Here is a 21,957-nt window from a genome sequence, read left to right as displayed (position 1 = left end):
AATAACTGGAACGACATACAATGCAAGTCCGAACTGATGGTAAGTGGTAATCGTCACATTATGACCATGCGAATCACGAAAATCACATCATAATGTGACGCCTAAGGAATTGCCATTCCAGAGGAATCAGATGTCACGCTCCTGTACCCTATAGTTTCACTGCCATATTTCACCCTTTAACCAAATAAAACACAATGTACCAAGCAAGCTATTTAGCGGCAGAAATACAGAGGATTTTGTACAAAACCGACGTAAAAATTAGGTGTAGTATAGAACAAAAGGGTCGTCCTTACAATCGTAATAGAATTCATATGGTACATAACTATTGAAATACTTATATGTACAATTAGGAAAAATTACGGGATCTTACGTTTTATTTATTTATATTGAGTTACTGATATTTCGACAGGATTTCTACAGCCATGATCACGGGTCTATCTAGAGCAACGGGTAGGTAAATAAAATCTTTTATGAGTTGACATATTCGTCGACCTTCAGACGTCTTCATTTGTTGCTACTACTTAAACTCGCTCGATGGTCATCTCATCAAATTTAAAACAGTATATTGAATTATTTCAATATTTATATGTGTATTTAACATGTAAATATTGACTCTGTCTGTATTTTGGGCCAATTAAGAAATTACCAGAATTATAAGCAAGATGCTTACCCTTATTGACTCTGTCTGTATTTTGGGCCAATTAAGAAATTACCAGAATTATAAATAACTTTCAAACCCTCTTCACAAAGTCTTGATTTTATTTGCTACTTATTGATCTCCACTTTACGAACTCCGCTTGTAAAAGCCAGGTACTAATGGGGAAAAATTAACAAATGATGGTAACAAAAAATAATGGAAAAATATACTAATGGGTTAGGTAGAACACTAAATCTATAACAAGCACTATCCTCTCAATATGTAGTTAGGCATAATTGTGGTATAAAATATGTGGTAACTCGAAAATTTATAAGAAAAAATCAATACGTCTTTTATGGGAATAGGTATAAAAATTAACATAAGATACCAAGGGAATATATCCTAATATTCAAAACATCTGTTAAATCATATTTACTGAGCAGGGCCTATTACTCAGTAAATTATTACTGGAATGACGAGCGTGCATGGAAATAGTTGTTCATGCACGGGATTTTCATTTAATGTTAGACATAGACACCTATATAAATACCTATACACTGTAAATAAACTAGCTTTTTTTAAAAAAGTAATTCAATTGAGTTTGCCAGTTCTTCTCAATTGGATCTATATATTGAACTGGACGGTAGGGAAAAAATTAAATTTAGAATGTAAAAAATTGAACGTTCATAAGCGGCTAATATGTCCTACCTGAACAAATGATTATTGAATTTAAATTTGAATTTGGACAGTTGTTTAGTAATTCCTTACTCATTCGCGCTGTAGTTAATTCCCGATAAATTTGTCACAAACTAATTGAGCTGAGCTCGTCCTTATCCTTCCTTCACTGATGTCCTGGAAGCGTATACCCCTAATGTTTACGATTAATTTATATTATATGATAATATTACCCCTGGACACTTCACACAATGCCATCTAGTCCCAACCTAAGCAGAGCTTGTGTTATGAGTACTAGACTACTGATATAATACTAAGATACACACATATATAATATACATAGAAAACACTCAACCAGATAAAAACAATCATAGTTATGAATATGGTGGTAGATAAAAAACAAGTTGTTATGACTATTCAAAGGTGCTTAAATTAAGTTTATTTGAATAAATGATTTTCTATTCTATGAATATGAATATGTTACCGTTCGAGGAATCGAACCTGCGCCCATCGGATGTAATGCATTGTGCTAAACCGCTAAACCATCGAGGTCGTAATTTGTATATAAACCTGAATGTATAACAAATTGTTGAAATTTTCAGCCAACATTTAACGTCGTCGAATATAAATAACAGTGCTGTAATATATTTATAAGAATTCCGAGTCCATGATCCAATATTTTGCGCGAATATTGCTTAGAAATTGTTTTCAACGAGTTTTTGACGGCCCAATCTCTCTTAGGAAATTGTTACGACAAATTTTACGGCGTAAATTTTGAAATAGCTACCTAACGTAAGATGTAAATCGTGATCTGAATGCTTACATTAAAATATGGCATAATTATATAGGCCTCTTATCTTTATTATTATAATATTTAGTAATTGGACAAGACGAAGAACCACTGTTATATTTTTATTATGGAATGCGTGTCATTGATTTCTTTTATTAATAAATTATTATTACAGACTCGCACCGGGTGTACGTGTATTATATATATAAACCTTCCTCTTGAATCACTCTATCTATCGCTAAAACTGCATTAAAATCCGTTGCGTAGTTTTAAAATTTTAAGCATACATAGGGACAGACAGCGACAGCGATTTTGTGTTATACTATGTAATGATAATGATACGTAAAAATACCATCATGCCGTTTTTATTTATGTACACAATTTTAAACAATGTGTACATATTTTTTGTCCTTGGACGGGATGCACATATATGTTCATGTATATGATGTAATCATTTAAACATCTCTTGCTCAGAACGCGTTTGTTCCAACAATATTTGATCATACATACATTACAAAAAAGTATAATGTCAGTGTTAGAAATGAAACCTACGATCAGACTTTATTCATTTACTTATTGTTATGTACGCGAGAGACAAGTGAAACCGACGACTGATATAAGCACACTGTTTATTAAATGTAAGCGGCTGTGAGGTGTAGTGGTGCAACCGCTGTACTATGTATCTATATATCTATCTATCTATATATATATATATATATAACACTTATATCATTTATTTGTTTTAACGAGATGTCAATTATAAAAACGTAATAGAAAAGTAATAAGAATATATAAAAAGGTAAGGTAATAAAAAGGTATATGTATATATAATAATAATATATAAAAAAAATTATATTAATTACCTTATTTTAATCATATGTTACAGTAATATGTCAATGTATTGTGGCCGACAGGTATCAATTTGTTTAGTCAATTGAATAAAAAAAGAAAATACCAATAAGTTGTAAAAGAAAATAAAAGATCGTTACCGGTTTCAATTGTTATCACTTCCGGTTTTTCGAGAGTAGTGGGGCACAAGATGGTGGCCTATGAACTGACAAAAAGGCCATTACACTAGCAGCCGGCGAACAGAACGGACGAGTTGTGAGCAGGTTTCTATCACAATAAGTTATATAGGTTTTTTTTACTAAAAGATAACGGTAAAGTCTTATAAAAAAATAACAACCTTGGATTAAAAAGAAATAGTGAAATTTTACGCTTACTCAATTACCACACGGAAAATATTACTAAAAGACAAGGACAGGTATATTTAATGTTATTTTCTTACATAGTAACATTGGCCTAAAATTATACGGTCTCGAATAAAAAGAGCCATTTTAAAATCGTTAATCTCTGTCTACGCTTTCAGATCACGAACTTAATAGGCGCACTGACATTGTTGGCACAATGCCCGCCATCATGCTGAATTTGTGTCCACTTTCGTTTTATGATATTGCTAAAATCATATTCGCTGGAGATTGATTGAAAGATCAAATAATATACGCGTTTGAATCATTGTTATATTTTTTTTATTTCGAATTTCGGATCTCGCTGTCGGCTGCAGCTGGTCATTACAGTTTCACCAAACGATAAAGGACCGAGTGCAGATGGTACTCCAAATACGCAGGACTTATGTAGCGGCTGAAAGCCAACCTGGCGGATACGTCTTTGGTAACGGTTACCACCTACAAACAGATGGGCTGTCAGTTTATTATCCTTACCAGTTACGTAAAAAGTACCAAGGTCTGTCAACTATAAGACATTTTTTAAGGGATGACAATGAAATGTTCTTCGACGGCATCGTTTGGATATACGTTACTACTTGGGAATACGGTGTTTACGGCATCGCTGCGCTATTCTGCCATATTTGTAGTCTATAATGCATTTAGGAGTACATCGCACTCAATACATGTACGTAATACAAGCCACTACATGCCATGTCGGTGTTCGGCCAGTTAGGGTCTTTGAGTTGAGGTCGAAGTGCACCTGGATAAGATGAGCATGAGGTCAGATCAGTTAGCCCATCGTGACGAGTTCACCAGAAATTTATCACGATGGTTACCATTGGAACCGCGTGGAGGGTGACCTGACAAGCTACATTGCTATAGGATCATCAGATCAATCATCATCAGATCATATTACAAACAATTCCTTTCCCACCACTATATGACTGTTATATAATTTAAAATGTAATATATCATTACACAGTATAAAACAAAGTCACTGTCACTATCTGTCCGTCCTTATGTATGCTTAAATCTTTAAAACTACGCTACAGCTTTTGAAGCGGTTTTTTTTTTCATAGAGTGATTCAAGAGGAAGGTTATATATAACTAGCTGTCCCGGCAGACGTAGTTTTGCCTTAAAATAAAAAAAAAAATAGGGATGGACTATCCCTAACATTTAGGGGGATGAAAAATAGATGTTGGCCGATTCTCAGACCTACTCAATACGCTCACAAAATTTCATGAGAATCGGTCAAGCCGTTTCGGAGGAGTATGGGAACGAAAACTGTGCGATATATAAGGGCGAGTAGCTAGTAATGTATAAAATAAAACTTATTTTATACATATCCAGGCTACGACGACAAACTTGGCAAAGCGCGTGCCAAAATCCCTATCAATTTATATTACGTAAGCGATTCTAGATTTTTCAAAGAGCCTTAATTCCTCCCTTCAGAAGTGCGTCAAAGGCCCTGAGTCGTTTGTAACAGGCCTCCGTGCCATGTGTAATTCCTTTATCTAATTTGGAGGTCCCTCCCCTTCTGATTAGCGAAACGTACCCGCTTGTTGTAATTCACTCTTAAGACGTAACCTTTCTGCTGAGAATGTTTATACATCAATTTTTAAAGCGAGCGTGTAATCTTTTTGTTACTGAGAATTAATAATAAACTGAGAATAATAAAACATATCAAGAAAACCATCTATCTTACTTACTAATATTGTAAAATAAAAGTTTGTGAGTATGTATAGATACATGGATGGATGAATGTTTGTCACTCGTTCACTCAAAAACTACCGAACGGATTTGGATGAAACTTTTACCTTATACATCGGAAAACAAATCAAAAAAGTTAAATATTATAAAGACTTTCAATATTGTTAGTTTGTGCCACCACTCCAAGGTCCTACATATTGGAAACCAAGCAAAGGGCATCAGTAAGTTAAATATGTTAGTTAAGTTCCAAGTTCCATAATCAGGCTGAAGGGGATTGTTCTTAATGTGGACTGATGATCCCATTGCTAACAATGTCAGGTTGACTTCCACGCGGTTCCACCTGGAAACCATGGTGATAAATTCCTGGTGAACTTATCACGATGGGCTAACTGACCTGATTTCATGTTCATCATATCATCCTCCACTGGTGCCCAGCTAGCGTAATCCGTTAGCGCAGGCGGGTGCATCATTCCATTATCATACACTAAAAAAAATGTTCCATAATCATCCTTACTAGAACTCATCTTCTTTGTTTATGTCGGAGTAATTAGCACTATGTCTCTACTGTATTACATTGAATACCACTCCTACTTCGTCGTAGCGTAAAGTTTTATAGCTTTTACCCATTAATGGCTTATCTATACATCTATACATATAAATAAAATTGGAGTGTCTGTTTGTAATATTGAAATAACCGTTTTTTACTACATGCATATGAATATATATACGATACATACTTCAAAATACCCTTTTTTCTAATTTTTGTCTGTCTGTCTGTCGGTTTGTTTGTTCCGGCTAATCTCGGAAATAACTGGACCGATTTTGACGGGCCTTTTTTGGCAGGTAGCTGATGTAATAAGGAGTAACTTAGGCTACTTTTATTTTAAAAAAAAATTCTAAAATAAAAGATATTTTAGAAATCGCAGGAACAGCTTGTCGAATACTAAAAGAACTTTTCAATTCAAGCAAAGAGTTCCTGAGATTGTCGCGTTCAATCACATTCTTTTATAATATTACTATAGATAATGTTGGGGGAAAGAGGATTGTTAGTAATGAGGACTGATGACTCTATGGATAGCAATGTACCATGCCAGGTTGACCTCCACGCGGTTTCTGGAAACCATCATGATAAATTCCTGGTGAATTTATCATGATAGGCTACCTGACCTGATCTCATGTTTATCATATCATCTTCCACTGGTGCCCAGCATAAACCGTTAGCGCATGCGGATGCACCATTTCAATACGTTCATTAAAAATATACATATATAATATATTTTCCATTTTACATACATTACATATATATAGATAATATATATATAATGGAAATTATTTTCCATACTTGTCAGTTCAACAATTTAACGTCATAACAACATGTTTATGACGTGTTTGATATTTTCATATAAGCGTCTGGGATGAGATCAAAGTGGCTTCACATATTGCCGACATCAAGTTATTTACTTATCTCATACTACATTTGTTATAACGGGAGCTTATCCTCATAAATAAATATTAGATTTCACTAAGAAATGCTCTAATATACCTACCGAGATAGATTTTCTACTAAATCGTATGCGTTGGCCCCATGTCTTACCCATTTCAGCCGCCAAGCAACATGCTTTGTAAGCTGATTTCAGTTGAAGGGTAAGATACTATAATCTTCCGTAATGACAGCATATAAACATTATTACCACAAGCTTGACTATTAACATGATATATATCCTACTAGCTACTCGCCCCGGCTTCGCACGGGTGTAAATGTATCATATATAGAAACCTTCAATGAAATGTATTTTATTATTTATATTTGACCCAAAAAATTAGTGCTGGTTGGTAGTTTGTATCCACACGTTTTGACTTGTAAATGTAAACTTACAAGGATTATTTAAAAGAGCAACACACAAGTTTCTTGCTCGTTCTTCTTGTGATGAGACAGCTTTCCGAACGAGCGGTAGATTAAAAATTGTTATGAGTATTCAAAAGTGCTTAAATTAAGTTTATTTGAATAAATTATTTTCTATTCTATTCTATTCTTCCTCTTGAACCACTCTATCTATTTAAAAAAAACCGTTTTAATATCCATTGCGTAGTTTTAAAGATTTAAGCATACATAGAGACAGACAGCGACATCGACTTTATTTTATACTATGCAATGATGATATCACACTGGGATAATGATTTTTTGAAAGATTTTTATATTACGACATTTGCACGAGTTTGACAGAAATCTCGCCTAATCTTAAATGAAAATATGGTCTAAGCTGTTATATGCAAGTTTAAATGGTACCTATTCACTCTTGACTTGAAAGACCCAACGTTGTATGAGGCAGGAAACACTGATGCTGGGAGAGAGCTCCACTCCTTAGCTGCTCGCATAAAGAAAGATGATGCAAATTGGTTGGTACGAGCAGCAGGATATCCACTCATATACAGTTGTGGTATGGTGGTGGAACGGTGCTGGAGGAATGAGGTTCTTAAACCGATGATGCAGTTGCGGAAGTTACATTCTTAATAATAAAACCCACTGTCTCTCTTATAATATTAGTATGAATTTTGATTGAATGCAATTCTAAACAGATTCTTTATCTACTGTATTCTTTTATTATACTATATAAAAAAAAATCTTTAATATCATTTACACTACCAACAATATCTCTGCACTACCCATGATTGCCTGGTAGAAAATGCTACAAAGTGTTAAGTCCACCATATGTACTTTTTTACCTCTTTATTACATTCATTAAAGTTAAGGTATAAATAAGAAAAATAAAAATTTTTTTTAGAACGTTTATTATAATATTATAAGTAGTACTACGGACATCACGTTATCATGTGACGCCTGTGATACCATTCCTGCGTTACCATTCTATTATCATGCTTCTCATTTCACATCGTTTATTGTTATCTGTTATTTTTCTGTTATTTCACTGCCCTATCTCAGTCCATGACCACAAATAACACAATATTACATACTATAACTGAAAAATATCTTCCAAACAAGTAGGTAAGAGCTAAAATAAGTGAAGTACCTACACATATAACTTTGTACAAAGTATACCTCGGTAAATAATTAATATTTCTTCTAGAATAGTTTTAATTATGTTTTCTTTGTTAATTATTATTTACATACTACTATTATTGCTCTCGACTGTTTTACATAACGACCTTTGTCTGTCTGGGAACAGAAGCAAATTAAAAAATAACGACAATGTATTGTACTACAGTGGAACTAGCAATTTGCCATTATTATACCTGTAAATAAAACTACTCATATTTATTTAAGAACCTCGGTGGTCTAGCGGTTAGGCTTACCGCCTTACTTCCAATGGTAGCGGGTTCAATTCCTCGCATCATACAAGCTAGTGTCATTTATAGCAAAACAATTAATTTATTTTACAGAATTAGGTATTATTCTGATTAAACATATATAAATCCATTAAGAAAACAATTACTTGTATAAACAAAATAATATAAATAAGTTTCATTTTGATGATTGAGTAAACAATTAGTTGTAAATTTAAAGTGACTTAGTTATGAACAACAATTAGTTGTAAATATAAATTGACTTATAAATTATGAAGTCACTACCCTGGAGATGTCGGGGTTGCAAATCACTACGCCACGACGGTGAAAACAAAACACAAGCAACTAAAATATCAATCAGGATTTAAGTAAATAAATAAATAGATCTATCCAATATATCACTTCAAGTCTGCATTCCATTCTATGGTGGATTTTCAGTACTATTAGGAATAATATTGAAGATTCCGGATAACAGGTATTCCATCCGCAGTGTATCTGGGAATGCACTCGGCCCGGATACCTTAGTAATGTGCGGCCCGGATATTGACAGATACAACTACCAGAAGGTTGAATTTGTCAATTCAATTTATGTATATCTATCTATATACATCAAATTCAAATCAAAATAAAAATTCATGCAGGACATTTTAGCCGCTTATGAACGTCAAGTTTTTTGTATTAATATTTTTTCCCTACCGTCCAGTTCTGGATACAGATTCAATACGATGTATAATAGCGGAATGTGGAAAGATCTCCACCGGCAAGCGCGTAACCCTTAAATTATAATATATACCCTAATTTAATTAAAAAATGAATCAGTATTTCTATATAATCACAACCTTATTTCAAAAGAATAAAAGTGAGTTTTTGTCAGTCCTTCTTAGCTCGAAAGTTGTTTGAACTGACGGTATCATAAGAAAATCATTTATTTATTATTCAAAATATGTTTATACAAATAGGGTGTTACAGACTAACACCCTACATGAATAAACATATTTTGAATGATTTAATTTGAATTGATAAGATGGCATCTTAGTCCTCTGGAACGAGATTAACTTTTATTTAAGAATACTTAACTTAAACAACAGTTTGTCTAAGACCCCACACTAGGTATAGTGTGGGGTCTTGTACCGTGGTAGTAAAAGCAAGTTTTACAATTAATTAAAAAAAAATATAATTATCAGTTTAAAAACAAAAATGTTATATGGAGCCGAAGTCGCAGGCTCAGCTAGTATGAATATAAATATCCTCAAAACAAATCCAGTGAAAGAATTATTGTAGAATTATGTCTACCCAATCAATATAAATAACTACTATAATGTAAAATATTGTTCTTAAATAATTTAATGTAGTTTTCATACAAAACATATTCTGTTCTAATGGCACGAGTCTGATGTGCCAGTTAGAGAATAATAAATAAACTAAGTGAACGAATTCATGTATCCTAATATGTGAGGTCACACAGCGAATAGAATAATTTCAAATTCAACTTTAGAATTGGCAGTTTCAAATTTGGAACATTGTGAAACTGGTGCACAAAATTAATTTTTGTCAGCGCGCGAGCTGTTAAAAATAATGAAATAGTGATGTACCGTTGAAAAACCTCCGTTCGATATACTATTTAGTCGTGTACTCGATTCAAATTTGGAACATTGTGGTACACAGAATTAATTTCTGTCAGCGTGCGAGCTGTTAAAAAGAATGAAATAGTGATGTGGCGCTGAAAAACCTCCGTTCGATATACTGTTTCGCCGTGTACTCGATAAAGCGGCTAAATATTTTACGCCACCGTACTCTATTGGAATTCAACCGACGAATAATAGGTGTACATTAATCTCATACGCGTTATGTATTGCCCTATTTCGTAAGCCGTATTCTCTTGTATGATGTATGCGCGTCAACTTTACAGGAGATTAAAAGTAAAATATGTTTTATGCGAAATCTTTGAGCGACATAAATGTTTAAATATATTACACCTGTTACCTTTAACTTTGTTTGTACAAACTTTTACCTCCGTTTTTTGAGATAAAGGATAGTCTATATCTATTCTCGTGATACAGCCTCTTTAAATCAAATCAACAAATCATTTATTTGCGATAAACATAGACATATATTATTTGTTCAATTAGAATATATTCAGCTTTTAATCTTAAAAAGGTGCCAAATGAATAGACAGACACAATTTCGGATTTATAATATGTGTATGTATTTTTTGTTACCTTACCATATGTAAGTGGTAACTGTTGCCTATACACACCCTTTTTTACTTGGGGAAAATCCTCATAGATACGCGCCCGACCCAGGGTATATAAACGAGTACTGCCGGACTCTTACTACCTAAAAACCGTTGTCCCTTCTCTTCACTTTTTGCCAGGGGTTCTGGAATGGGAAGAAGGAATGCTTCTCATTTTTGTATTGCTGCAAATGGGAGACACGTAAAGCATATGGGATACCATTTTTTTTATCGTCTGAAAACTTCTTCAAAAGACTATTCCCCCGTCGGAGGGGTAACGATGAGGGTGTTCTCTTTTTTCTTCTTTTTTATTTAAAAAGATGTTTGCTTTATTAACGGCCAGTTATATATTTCAGAACTACATTGCGTATCTCGAATAGAATTTAGTCAATAAGTGATTGATAGCGCATTTATTTTATTCGAAAAACCATGGCTATTTATAAACATTGTAATAAATATATATTAAATCATAGAGGCCATTTACAGGTTTTCACACTTATAGTCTATTAATCAAGTGAAATTTTAGTATGCTTAAGATAAATTAAATCTAAACGGTTTAACCACAGATATTCGATGTTTTTTATAAATTAGTAAAGATATTTTCTTTAACAGTTGTTTTACGTGACGTGTTTTATTTTTCTATTCCGTATTTTTTCTGTGTATTATTTATTTATTTCTGGATACTAATGTCCCACATTATAAATACCTTATAGACTAACATGTCTATATAACAATAATATTCATGTATTATGTATGTACTTCGCATGTTTGGTTTTTATGTGCTAATAATAATTTCAATCCTATGTATAATCCATTTATTTTCGTAGGTCAATCTTAATTAATCTTGTATTTAAGTGAGTCTGTGGGCGGATCCTTTGAAAGTAGTGAATACATCACAAAAGTAATTATGTCCACGCCTACCTATTCGTATAAGTATGTAGAGGCGGGATGAGTTAATCGGTCTATTTTTTTTCTTATAGATGATAATGAAATGGTACACCCACCTGCGCTAACAGTTAAGCTAGCGGGCACCAGTAGAGGATGATAAAATGAGAATGAAGTCAAGCCAGTCGTAAATTCACAATGAATTTATCACGATGGTTTCCAGTGGAAACGTGTAGAGGTTATTTTTTTTTAGTGGAGTGGTGGATGATAATAGAATGAACATGAGGTCAGGTCAGTTAGCCTATCCTAACAAATTTACCAGAACTTCAACATGATGGTTTGTAGAGGTTATTTTTTTTGTAGATGATATTGGAATGGTGCACCATTACACATTCTAGGAAGTTGCAAGGACTAAAGGCGGCACGTGTATAGAGTATGATGCTACATGGTAATTTTATTGGAAGGTATTATTATTTATTTGTAATTGTAAGCCGACTGGCTGCCTGATGGTATATATTTACCGTTACCTTATCAGTAATGTAGACTAATAACCCCAATTTACTACATCATGTTGACCTCCACATAGTTTCCCCTGAAGACCGTGATAAATTCATGATGCATTTACCACGATGGGCTAACTGACCTGACCTGACTCATCTTATCATCCTCCACTGGTGCCCCGTCAACCGTTAGCGTAGATGCACCATTCCTATCATCCATAAGAAAAATAAACGTCGCCTTTACACGAACAGCACTATGGACTATATATTAAAGATATGTGAGTTTTATGGTATAGTATTCAGAAAGATATCGTAACAAACACGATCCGGGGTTCATTTATCATTGCGTGAAAAGGTTAATCTGTCCGATCACCTTTGTTAGACCTTCGGACTCACGGGAACACGCCGCCGCCCACTTTCAATTTGTAATGTTCTCACGTTCTATTATCACCTATAGGTGTCTTTGTAAAAACTCGAATTTACACAAAGAATAAAACGCCAATTTCGGTAGCTTACATACCGAGTTGTTGTTATGGCGTAATATATACATTTGTTATTACAATTGAGAGATTAATACTAGTACATAATTTTACGTGTATATATTTGCCAATAGGGCTCGAAAGTCAATAAAAATCTATTATCACCTTTACGTGTTCTTACTTTGTAAAAACTCGAATTTACACAAAGAATAAATCGCCAAATTCGGTAGCTTACATACCGAGTTGTTGTTATGGCGTTATACAATTGAGAGATTAATACTAATACATAATTTTACGTGTATATATTTGCCAATTGGGCTCGCAAGCCAATAAAAATCTATTATCACCTTTACGTGTTCTTACTTTGTAAAAACTCGAATTTACACAAAGAATAAAACGCCAATTTTGGATCCTTTATGTACGGACACGCTGTGGCGCAATTGCAAGTGAGTGACAGCAGTGTAATTACAATATGAGCAGTAGGACATCTTAGTCATCTTAGAAAAGTGTTACTCATCTACATATATTCTTGTTTGTCAATCTAATTATACTCGCGACTTCGTCCGCGTGGAATTTAACTTTATCTTTCTAATATAAAAGTAGCCTAAGTTACTCCTTATTACATCAGCTAGTATGTACCGTATTTATATTTATATGTATATATATATAATTAAAATGTAACTGATTGCAGTTTAATATAGTTACATAGATATCATCTATACATATTAGGTAAGCTATTCAATACACTAAGACACACACACACTAACACACATTCAACAAACAAGTTTCTTGCTTATTCTTCTTGTGTTGAGTCTGCATTCCGAATAAGCGGTAGAATCAAAAAACTTGACTATTCAAAAGTGCTTATATTAAGTTATTTGAATAAAGATTATTTCTATTTCTACTATTGGGAGATTTTATCTATGTTCTTCTTCTTAGCTCTTGACAGAACTATCATGATCATTACGTAGTTAAGAGAGAAATCATCTGGCTTACGACAGCTCGCCATTTCTCAGCGTAATAGAACCAAAAACAAGTTAGATAATCTGTTTGTTTATGCGCGATTCTCTTAGAAAGGTTAAACCGATTTGGTTACAGATGATGATGATGCTGTTGATGCGTATAGGCGAAGGTTATCACCTACCAGCAGAGGGGCCATTCGGTTTGGCTTTCCAGTTACATCAAAAAGAAGGAAAAAAATTCGTTACTATTTATTTCTTGTATTAAATGCATAAGAATATAATTATATATGTTTGTTACAGGAGGGCGAGCGACTGCGGTGCTAACATGAATGCTACCCAAATACTCTCACGCGGGCTCAACCGAACCAATAGTATGTATATCTTATATATAAAATTCTCGTGTCACAGTTTTCGTTCCCATACTCCTCCGAAACGGCTTGATAAATTCTCATGAAATTTTGTGAGCGTATTGAGTAAGTCTCAGAATCGGCCAACATTTATTTTTCATACCCCTAAATGTTAGTGGTAGTCCAACACAAAATTTTTTTTTAATTTTTAGACAAAATTTCTAAATTCTATTTTTTTATGATACAACATACAAAAATACATACAATCCTAAATTTTCACCCTTCTATCATCAACCACTATTAGGTAAAACAACTTTTGCCGGGTCAGCTAGTATATTATAAATAAATTTAAAACATCTGTTAACTTATATTTATTGAGCAAAGCCCATGACTCACAAAACGATTACTTGAATGACGTGCGTGCATGGCAATAGTATTTCATGCAAGGGATTTTCATTTAATGTTAGACATAGACACTACTACTATACGTATAAGTAAATAAACTGATTTAAAAAAAAACTGTTAAAAATACAACATGGTAAGCCCAAAACCTCCTCGAAGTAAACCAGAGCTGTGCAAAACTGGTCTAATTTAGAACTTAATTAGATGATACTAACAAGTCATGGAAAACAAGAGAAACCCATATAACATTTACACAAGGGTTATTTGTTACTCTACAGATAAAACTGTATAACAATCATATTAGTACTAAAATCTTAAATGTCAGATTTTAAAACCTTAAAATCTATACTAATATTTTTAAGCTGACGAGTAAGTTTGTTTTTTTGAACGCGCCAATCTCAGGAACTACTGGTTCAAATTAAAAAAATCTTTTTGTATTAGATATCTATTTGGCGAGGAAGACTTTAAGGTATATAACATTACGCTACGACAAATATAAACGAAGCAGCAGTGAAAAATGTTGCAAAAACGAATGACGCGAATGAAGTCGCGGACACAGCTAGTTCTAAATAAAATTTGTAAAGCAGAAAAAATAAAACTATACAGACCTGTAGTTTTCTACTACATAGAACAGAGTATTCAACACATGCTACCTATCCCAACATGCGGTTGCCAAGTCGGTCCACTTATAAAGACACAATTGGAAAAAATGGCAACATGCCAGCAAACGATCGAAAAAAAAAGCATGTTAGTGATAGAAGAAAAGAGCGGAAAAGAATTTTAGATAGGAATGAAACTGCAATGAAAAATTGAGGGACTGTAGGAATAAGTACTACAATTTATAGCAAAACAACATTTTATACGTATAAACAGTATTAAGTGTTTATGATCTCATACTGCCGAATACGAGCACTTCCATAAAGTGACAACAATAAAGCCTTCAAAGAGCAACTATATTCAATATGTATTTAAATTAAAAATCATTTATTCATATAAGACATTGTAATTTACGCACGACAAATTTTTTGTTTATAAAAGCAACAGCTCAAAGGAATTTAAGAATATATAAAAAGAATAAAAATTATATTACAAATAGTGGGACTGTATAAATACAGAGCGCAATTTTGAATAGTTTATATACATACACATACACAATACACTTAAAATAGGTTCACTTAGTATTAGATTTTATATAAAAATATATTTAAATATTTCTATTTGTTATTTAGTAGTCATGAAACACAAAAGGATTAAACTCCTTCTATTTTTTAATTTAAAATGAGATTAGACTCCAAATCCAATCTGCAAAATTGTCGTAACCACAAAAACAGTATTTTAATTAGATATATATTAGTCTGTAAGGTATATATAATATAGGGCAGTTGCTGAAAATAAATAAACATAGATGAATAAATTTCTAGTGAATTCTTTATGATTTTCTACTAATTCTACTGCCATTCCAACATTAGCCGTTGAAAAAGATCCATAATCGAAGTCAGTAGATGACGAATTGGAGTGCCCGTCACGTTTTCCGTTCACGAATACAAACATAAATTGTTTACAAAACAACGCCGTCCATCGTTTATAAACGCAAATTAATTTTAAAAGTGAAAATTTAACAAAAACTTGCCTCTTTCATATTTTCCGCTCGGCAAACTTTCCTTTCGTTACAGCGTTCCGTTTCACTAAGCGTTTATTCATTTTCATTCCAATGATTTCCTGGCACGTGCTAATTGAATTTTTCTAATGGCCGGTGATAATGAAGGAATTTTACCAAGACTTTGTCTGGAAGGTATAAAATCGTTTGTGTGGACACCTCTTTCTCACCTACTCGTATTTCGGTCGCCAAACACATTCTTTCTGAGCTGTGTTTTGGCAGAAGAGAAATAAGGCAGAGAAATTACAGGTTACGAAGATGTGACATCTTTCGTTAGTCTTTCGGATTGCATATACATACTAGTTGTTACCCGCGACTTCGTCCGCGTTTAACTTGTTCTTTAGTCAAATAAATAAAATTTCTAGTATCAAAGTAATCTGCGTATGAGACGTGGACATTAATTCAAAATAAAAGAGACAACCTGGAAGCTTTTGAAATATGGTGTTGGAGAAGGATTAAAAGAGTTAGCTGGAAAAATAAAGTAAGAAATGAAGAAATACTGCACAGGGTGAAAGAAAAACGATAAATATAGAAAAGAGACGAGCAAAAATGTTAGAACACTTATTAGTAAACGGCACAATGAATGTATGGAAATGATTATTGAGGGAAATATAGAAGGAAAGAGGGGAAGGGGAAGAACAAGGCTACATCGAGAAAATTGGAGACAAAATTGGAGTCGTGTCATATCAAAATTTAAAGAGCATGATGAAAGATCGTGGGAACTGGCAAGAGCTCCACCGACAAAAACGTGGCTCTTAAATTATGAATGAATGATCAAACATTTTGAATAAGTATTTTTTTAAATATTATACCTTTTCCTTTAATAATATTCTACGTATATAATTTACTTATAATACTTGTGTGTATAACTATAAAAAAGTAATTACTTTTATTATAATTTTATTTACTGTAAGTCTATTCTCAACTGTGTTAACAAAACTCAATTTACATACTTCAAGTCAAGTATCAATAAAAAAACATTATGTATTACTTACATCAAGTGGCTCTGAAATATTCACGCTGAAAGGGTTTCACGGTGAATTTGCGGGTAACGAAACTGTTCACATGTCTAGAATACAAACTGTCTGTAAATCCATTTGATACCCCTAAGGAATACATTTCAATCAACTTATATGTTACCTATAGCATAGATACTATCAACCTGCTACTATTTCTCATGAGTTTTTTATGAGGTATATAATTTCCCTATTAATACAATTACCATTTTTTGGGATTTTCTGCGGTTACAGAGGTCCTTCCTCCCGCGTACACTTAGATTGTGGATAGAACTTTCTGCCGAGGTTTTCTCTAGAGTCTACAGTATGGGGTTTCTTAAGAAGGGTATATTAAGGATTCTTAAGAGTCAGCAACGCGCACGTAACACCCTTGATGTTTCGAGCGTCCATGGGCAACGGTAATCGTATACCATCAAATGAGCCGCATGCTTCATTGCCATCATAATCGTATAAAAGTAAAATGTAAGTTTAATATGGTAATGAGTGAATACTGTAAGTGATACGTTCTATGCTCATAATGCTATAAATGAGGTAGTGGATTTTAAATGTGCTTGCTATAAAGTTCAAATTGTGGCGGCATGGTGAGCCGGGTTGAGTGCAATGATGGCTGGCTCATCCGTTATACACCTTAACGCGTACTGCTTGTCCCACAAGCAGTACGCGTTAAGGTGTATACTGGTCTGTTCGGGTTACCACTACTGATAAAATTATTTTCTTTTGACAAAAATGCAGTAGCATATTCTACTGGTCACTACATTCTCTTAAATTAAACTGTATTTTTGGATCATAATCAAATTTTTATTTGACTTACACTTAGCTATTCCTATTCATCTGTGGAACCATGCCCAGCGGTGGGACGTTTACAAGTCCCAATATTCTTCAAATATAGATGATAGTAAAACAATTTAGATCTCACATTCGCCTTAATACTCATCTCAATCAAATCACGCCTAGACACGCCGCTATCAAACTCACAAGATTCAATCTTCCACGGGGCGCGTCAATAAAACTATGTTGTTTTATATTCCGAACACGATCAGACCTCATCGCTTGCAAATTCACTGTAAACCTCTTTTAGTTGGAGGGTGTTTTCGGATGATCATTCATATTGTGGGTTTTGGTGCTTTTGGAGACGTTCTGAGGTAATAATGTTTTGGCCACGCAAATACCGATTCTAATACATCAGTATTTAGAGTTTTATTTCCATTATTATTTTCATTACATTATTACCATCAGATAGAACATAATTGATTACCACTTTTGAGACGAAAAAATTAACTCATAAACTACTTATCAGATCTTGATCAAAATCATATTGAACAAATGAGAGCCATTAATTTTCGAATAAAAGACATTCATCAAATTCGTTTAAATGGAAAACTTTTTGATTAATTGTTTTGTATACTTGAGTTATTATCTAAACATATAGCTATAACTCAAAGGTGACTGACTGACATAGTGATCTATAAACGCACAGCCCAAACCACTAGACGGATCGTGCTGAAATTTGGCATGCAGGTAGATGTAAAGATGTAGGCATCCGCTAAGAAAGGATTTTGATTAATTCTACACCCATGGGGATAAAATAGGGGATGAAAGTTTGTATGAAACTTTGTCAATTTGAAACCGATCGGGCTGAGACTTTGCATGCATAAAGCTACTATGACGTAGGCATCCTAGGCAGGATTTTGATATATTCCACCCCTAAGGGGTTAAAATTAACGCGAGCGAAGCCGCGGGCAAAAGCTAGTTTATTATATAGGCGTGTGTTATAGATGATTTACGAGTATGAGTATGACTATATATTTAATATGTAACACATACATATGTATGTCATACATACATATGTATGTGTTACATATTAAACTTATAGTCGAATTGAAGACGCCATTCATTATTAAAGTCAATAACAGTTTCAAAATTCATTAATTTTATTTCCGTTTCGTATAAAAACATGTACTTCTAGATTTTATAGTTATGACCCAGGATTTAAACAAAAAAATATTTTATATGATCTTCGTGTAACATGGCAATCTAATGATAATACTATCTCAATCAACTTTGCTTATTCTTAGTACTTCCGTCACTCAAGAGTAAAGCAGACAAATAGAATAGCAAAGATTTTTGTTAGACGGATTCGAAGTCTTGACCTTTGAAATTGGGGCAGTAATCCACTAAACCATAGTACTCTGAGATGAATCAACTCCATATTAAACTCTCAAATCGACTGATTTGAAAGAGAAAGGCCTACCTACCTACTTTTCAATAAAAGCAAATCGGTTTTATTGAAATTTGCTAGAATCGTAACGTATATTCGTATATAAAAAACAGGCCGGAATGTAGGGCGCGACATCGTCGTAAATTCCATATGGCAGGTGCTATCAATTCTAATCTTCTAATATTATAAACGAGACAGTGTGTGAGTATAGATAGATATATGTATGGATGGATGTTTGTTACTCTTTCACGCAAAAACTACTGAACGAATTTTGATTAAACTTTACAGTAATATAGCTTATATATCAGAATAACATATAGCCTATAATTTAAAAAGATATTATGTAGATTGGATATGTAATGATAAATGTCAAGTAAGTGTGATTCAGATGATGATCATGATGAAGTGTGATGCAGACGAAGTTGCGCGGGCCAGCTAGTATACTGTGATTATTTCGGCCTTTCGGCCTCGGTGGTCTAGCGGTTTGGCATACCGCCTTCGTATTCAATGGTCGCGGGTTGGATTCCTCACACAGTACCAACATTTGCATTCATGAGTATGATTGTTTATATCAGTCTGGATGTTTTCTATGTATAGAAGAAAAAGTATTTATGTATATATATTAGTTGTCTAGTACCCATAAGACAAGCTCTGCTTAGCTTGGGGCTAAATGCTAGGTAGTGATTCAAAATTTTTTTATATAACTATACCCAACTTGACCCATACCTTACGGGCTAACATATATATAAAACAATGAAACATAAAATAAAACAGTAATATTGTTTTTGTGGTCACCACACTCACTATGGCAATCTGTCACTGTAGCGGCGGTACACCCTTCGGCCAATAGTCTTCCTTCATAAAGATGGCAGAGACTCGAGCCGCTATGTACCTTACATTGTGACTCGATTACAGCTGCGTCACCGTCAGATTTTGATTACTTTTGGTCTCGATATAGTCGACAATATCCTGCTCTTTGGTGGCATAGTGTAATATATGTTATTGGGCAGTACAGCAAACCCAATATATATATAATAATAGTAGATATTGAATTATAATTAGGTTCGTAGATAGGGCATCAATAAAAGATGAAAGTAAAATATTATATCACAATTATATTTCACGATGAAGTCTAAATTTACAGTCCTTATTTTCTATTGTTCTAACGTACATGTTACAATTTTCAAATTTATATTTTCTTTCTTTATTAACAATTGTAGTACTGAGCATTCTACGAGAGTTTTTATCATTACAACCATTTCTATAGTTCACGAGATCACAGTCTACATGCACGAGTGCAAATATGAAAGTTACACCTCTACAGCGCGTTAAAAGAAGATAAAAAACATAGACAATATTTCGTCCACTACACATAACCCCACTCACATGAAGCCGTCGGTGCTGACAACTGACAGTTCATCCAACTTTCGACACAAACTTCCGCCTGGCTGTCAAACAATTGACATTCCTGTGTCAAATATTTATCGAGTGACGCCAGGCGCTCCTTGTCATGTGAACGAGATGGAGTTTTGCGAAGTTTCTAATACTGATGTTGTTCAAAATGTATTTATTTATGTACACCAGTGTTCTCCAACGTGTTGCCCTCGCCTACGCTGAGGGCAATTTGATATATATCTGTGGGCGATAAAATAAAGCAGGGAATTGTATATATCTTATATATAAAATTCTCATATCACAGTTTTCGTTCCCATACTCCTCCGAAACGGCTTGACCGATTGTCATGAAATTTTGTGAGCGTATTGAGTAGGTCTGAGAATCGGCCAACATCTATTTTTCATCCCCCTAAATGTTAGGGATAGTCCATCCCTAATAATTTTTTTAAATAAGCCAAAACATAGTTTGCCGTGACAGCTAGTAATAATATATTATATAAATTAAGACTACTAACTAGGGCCAGGAAGAGGAACAGAAATGAACAATAGAAAAAGTGATAATCTAGAATTGAATTTGGTATTTGAAATATAAAGCTTATAAAATAGATCATAGACTAAATAAGTGGTCTATATTCCACATTATCTTATCAGTATTATTATTATATAAATACAAAATTATTATTTACACTCGATGATACCAATCACCATACCAATCGCCGTCCCAATGTAACTTTGACTGTTGTGTGCAGTCATAGATAAAATGTTACTTAAGTCACAGATAACATAATACTACATACTTAAGTTTAATAAATAAATATTTTTCTTATTCTTATTCTAATTGTTAAGGGGGAATCTGAAAATAGACTCTTTATTAAAATTATATGGAATGTGAATTTCAATTTTTCATTACATATTTTGAAATTTTATTTCATTAACAATTTGTAGGCCTTTGTTCAGCAGTGGACGTCTTCCGGGCTGAGATGATTATTATGATAAACAATTTCCTAGTGATATTTTCTTAAAACCTATTATTTAAGTTTCTTAAGGAAATAATTTAATTTTTTAATGTTATAAATTATATATGTTACATAAGCGTGAGGAGCGGCAAAAGAATTTTAGAAAGGCTAAGGTGGAGCATGGCACTAAAGAGGTTGAGAAACATTGGTTTACACCAAGTATATAGAAATCATATTTAAAAGATGTTCACACAAAAGTTACTGAAGTTACATTATTTGAATATTAAGATAACATTATTCATATTCATAGGAAGACATAAACAATTAATAATATTTATTTTGCGTACGGAAACACCAAATCAGTGGCAACACTTTTACAGATTCCCGCCCTTCCTCCAGTCCTTTAACAGTTAAACTGTGCACGCCGTGTTCTGTTACATTAAAATATTTAATTAATTAAATTATTTCTACTATATTGAACTTAAAGAAGATTCGTTAATAAAATAATGTTTAACGTTTAATGTAAGAACATGCACTTCTCAAATAATTGACAAAAAAATATTCAA

At 33.4% G+C, this 21,957-nt stretch overlaps 1 protein-coding gene across 2 annotated transcripts in view; it reads left to right on the top strand.

Annotated features, from left to right (window-relative positions):
- The window catches only part of LOC131850531 (5-hydroxytryptamine receptor), a 108,014-nt gene that overhangs the window by 49,139 nt on the left and 36,918 nt on the right, over positions 1-21,957 (top strand). For both annotated transcript variants that reach the window (XM_059200819.1, XM_059200887.1), the window contains one exon: positions 13,702-13,772. In XM_059200819.1, coding sequence (XP_059056802.1) covers positions 13,727-13,772 — 46 coding nt within the window. In that variant the 5' untranslated portion in view covers positions 13,702-13,726. The remainder of the gene's footprint in view (positions 1-13,701; positions 13,773-21,957) is intronic.

This window comes from Achroia grisella, unplaced genomic scaffold (genome assembly GCF_030625045.1).
Source record: "Achroia grisella isolate CSIRO2021 unplaced genomic scaffold, CSIRO_AGI_Agris_v1 utg1061, whole genome shotgun sequence".
Classification (NCBI taxonomy): Eukaryota; Metazoa; Arthropoda; class Insecta; order Lepidoptera; family Pyralidae; genus Achroia; species Achroia grisella.
This window is presented reverse-complemented; position numbering and strand designations above follow the sequence as displayed.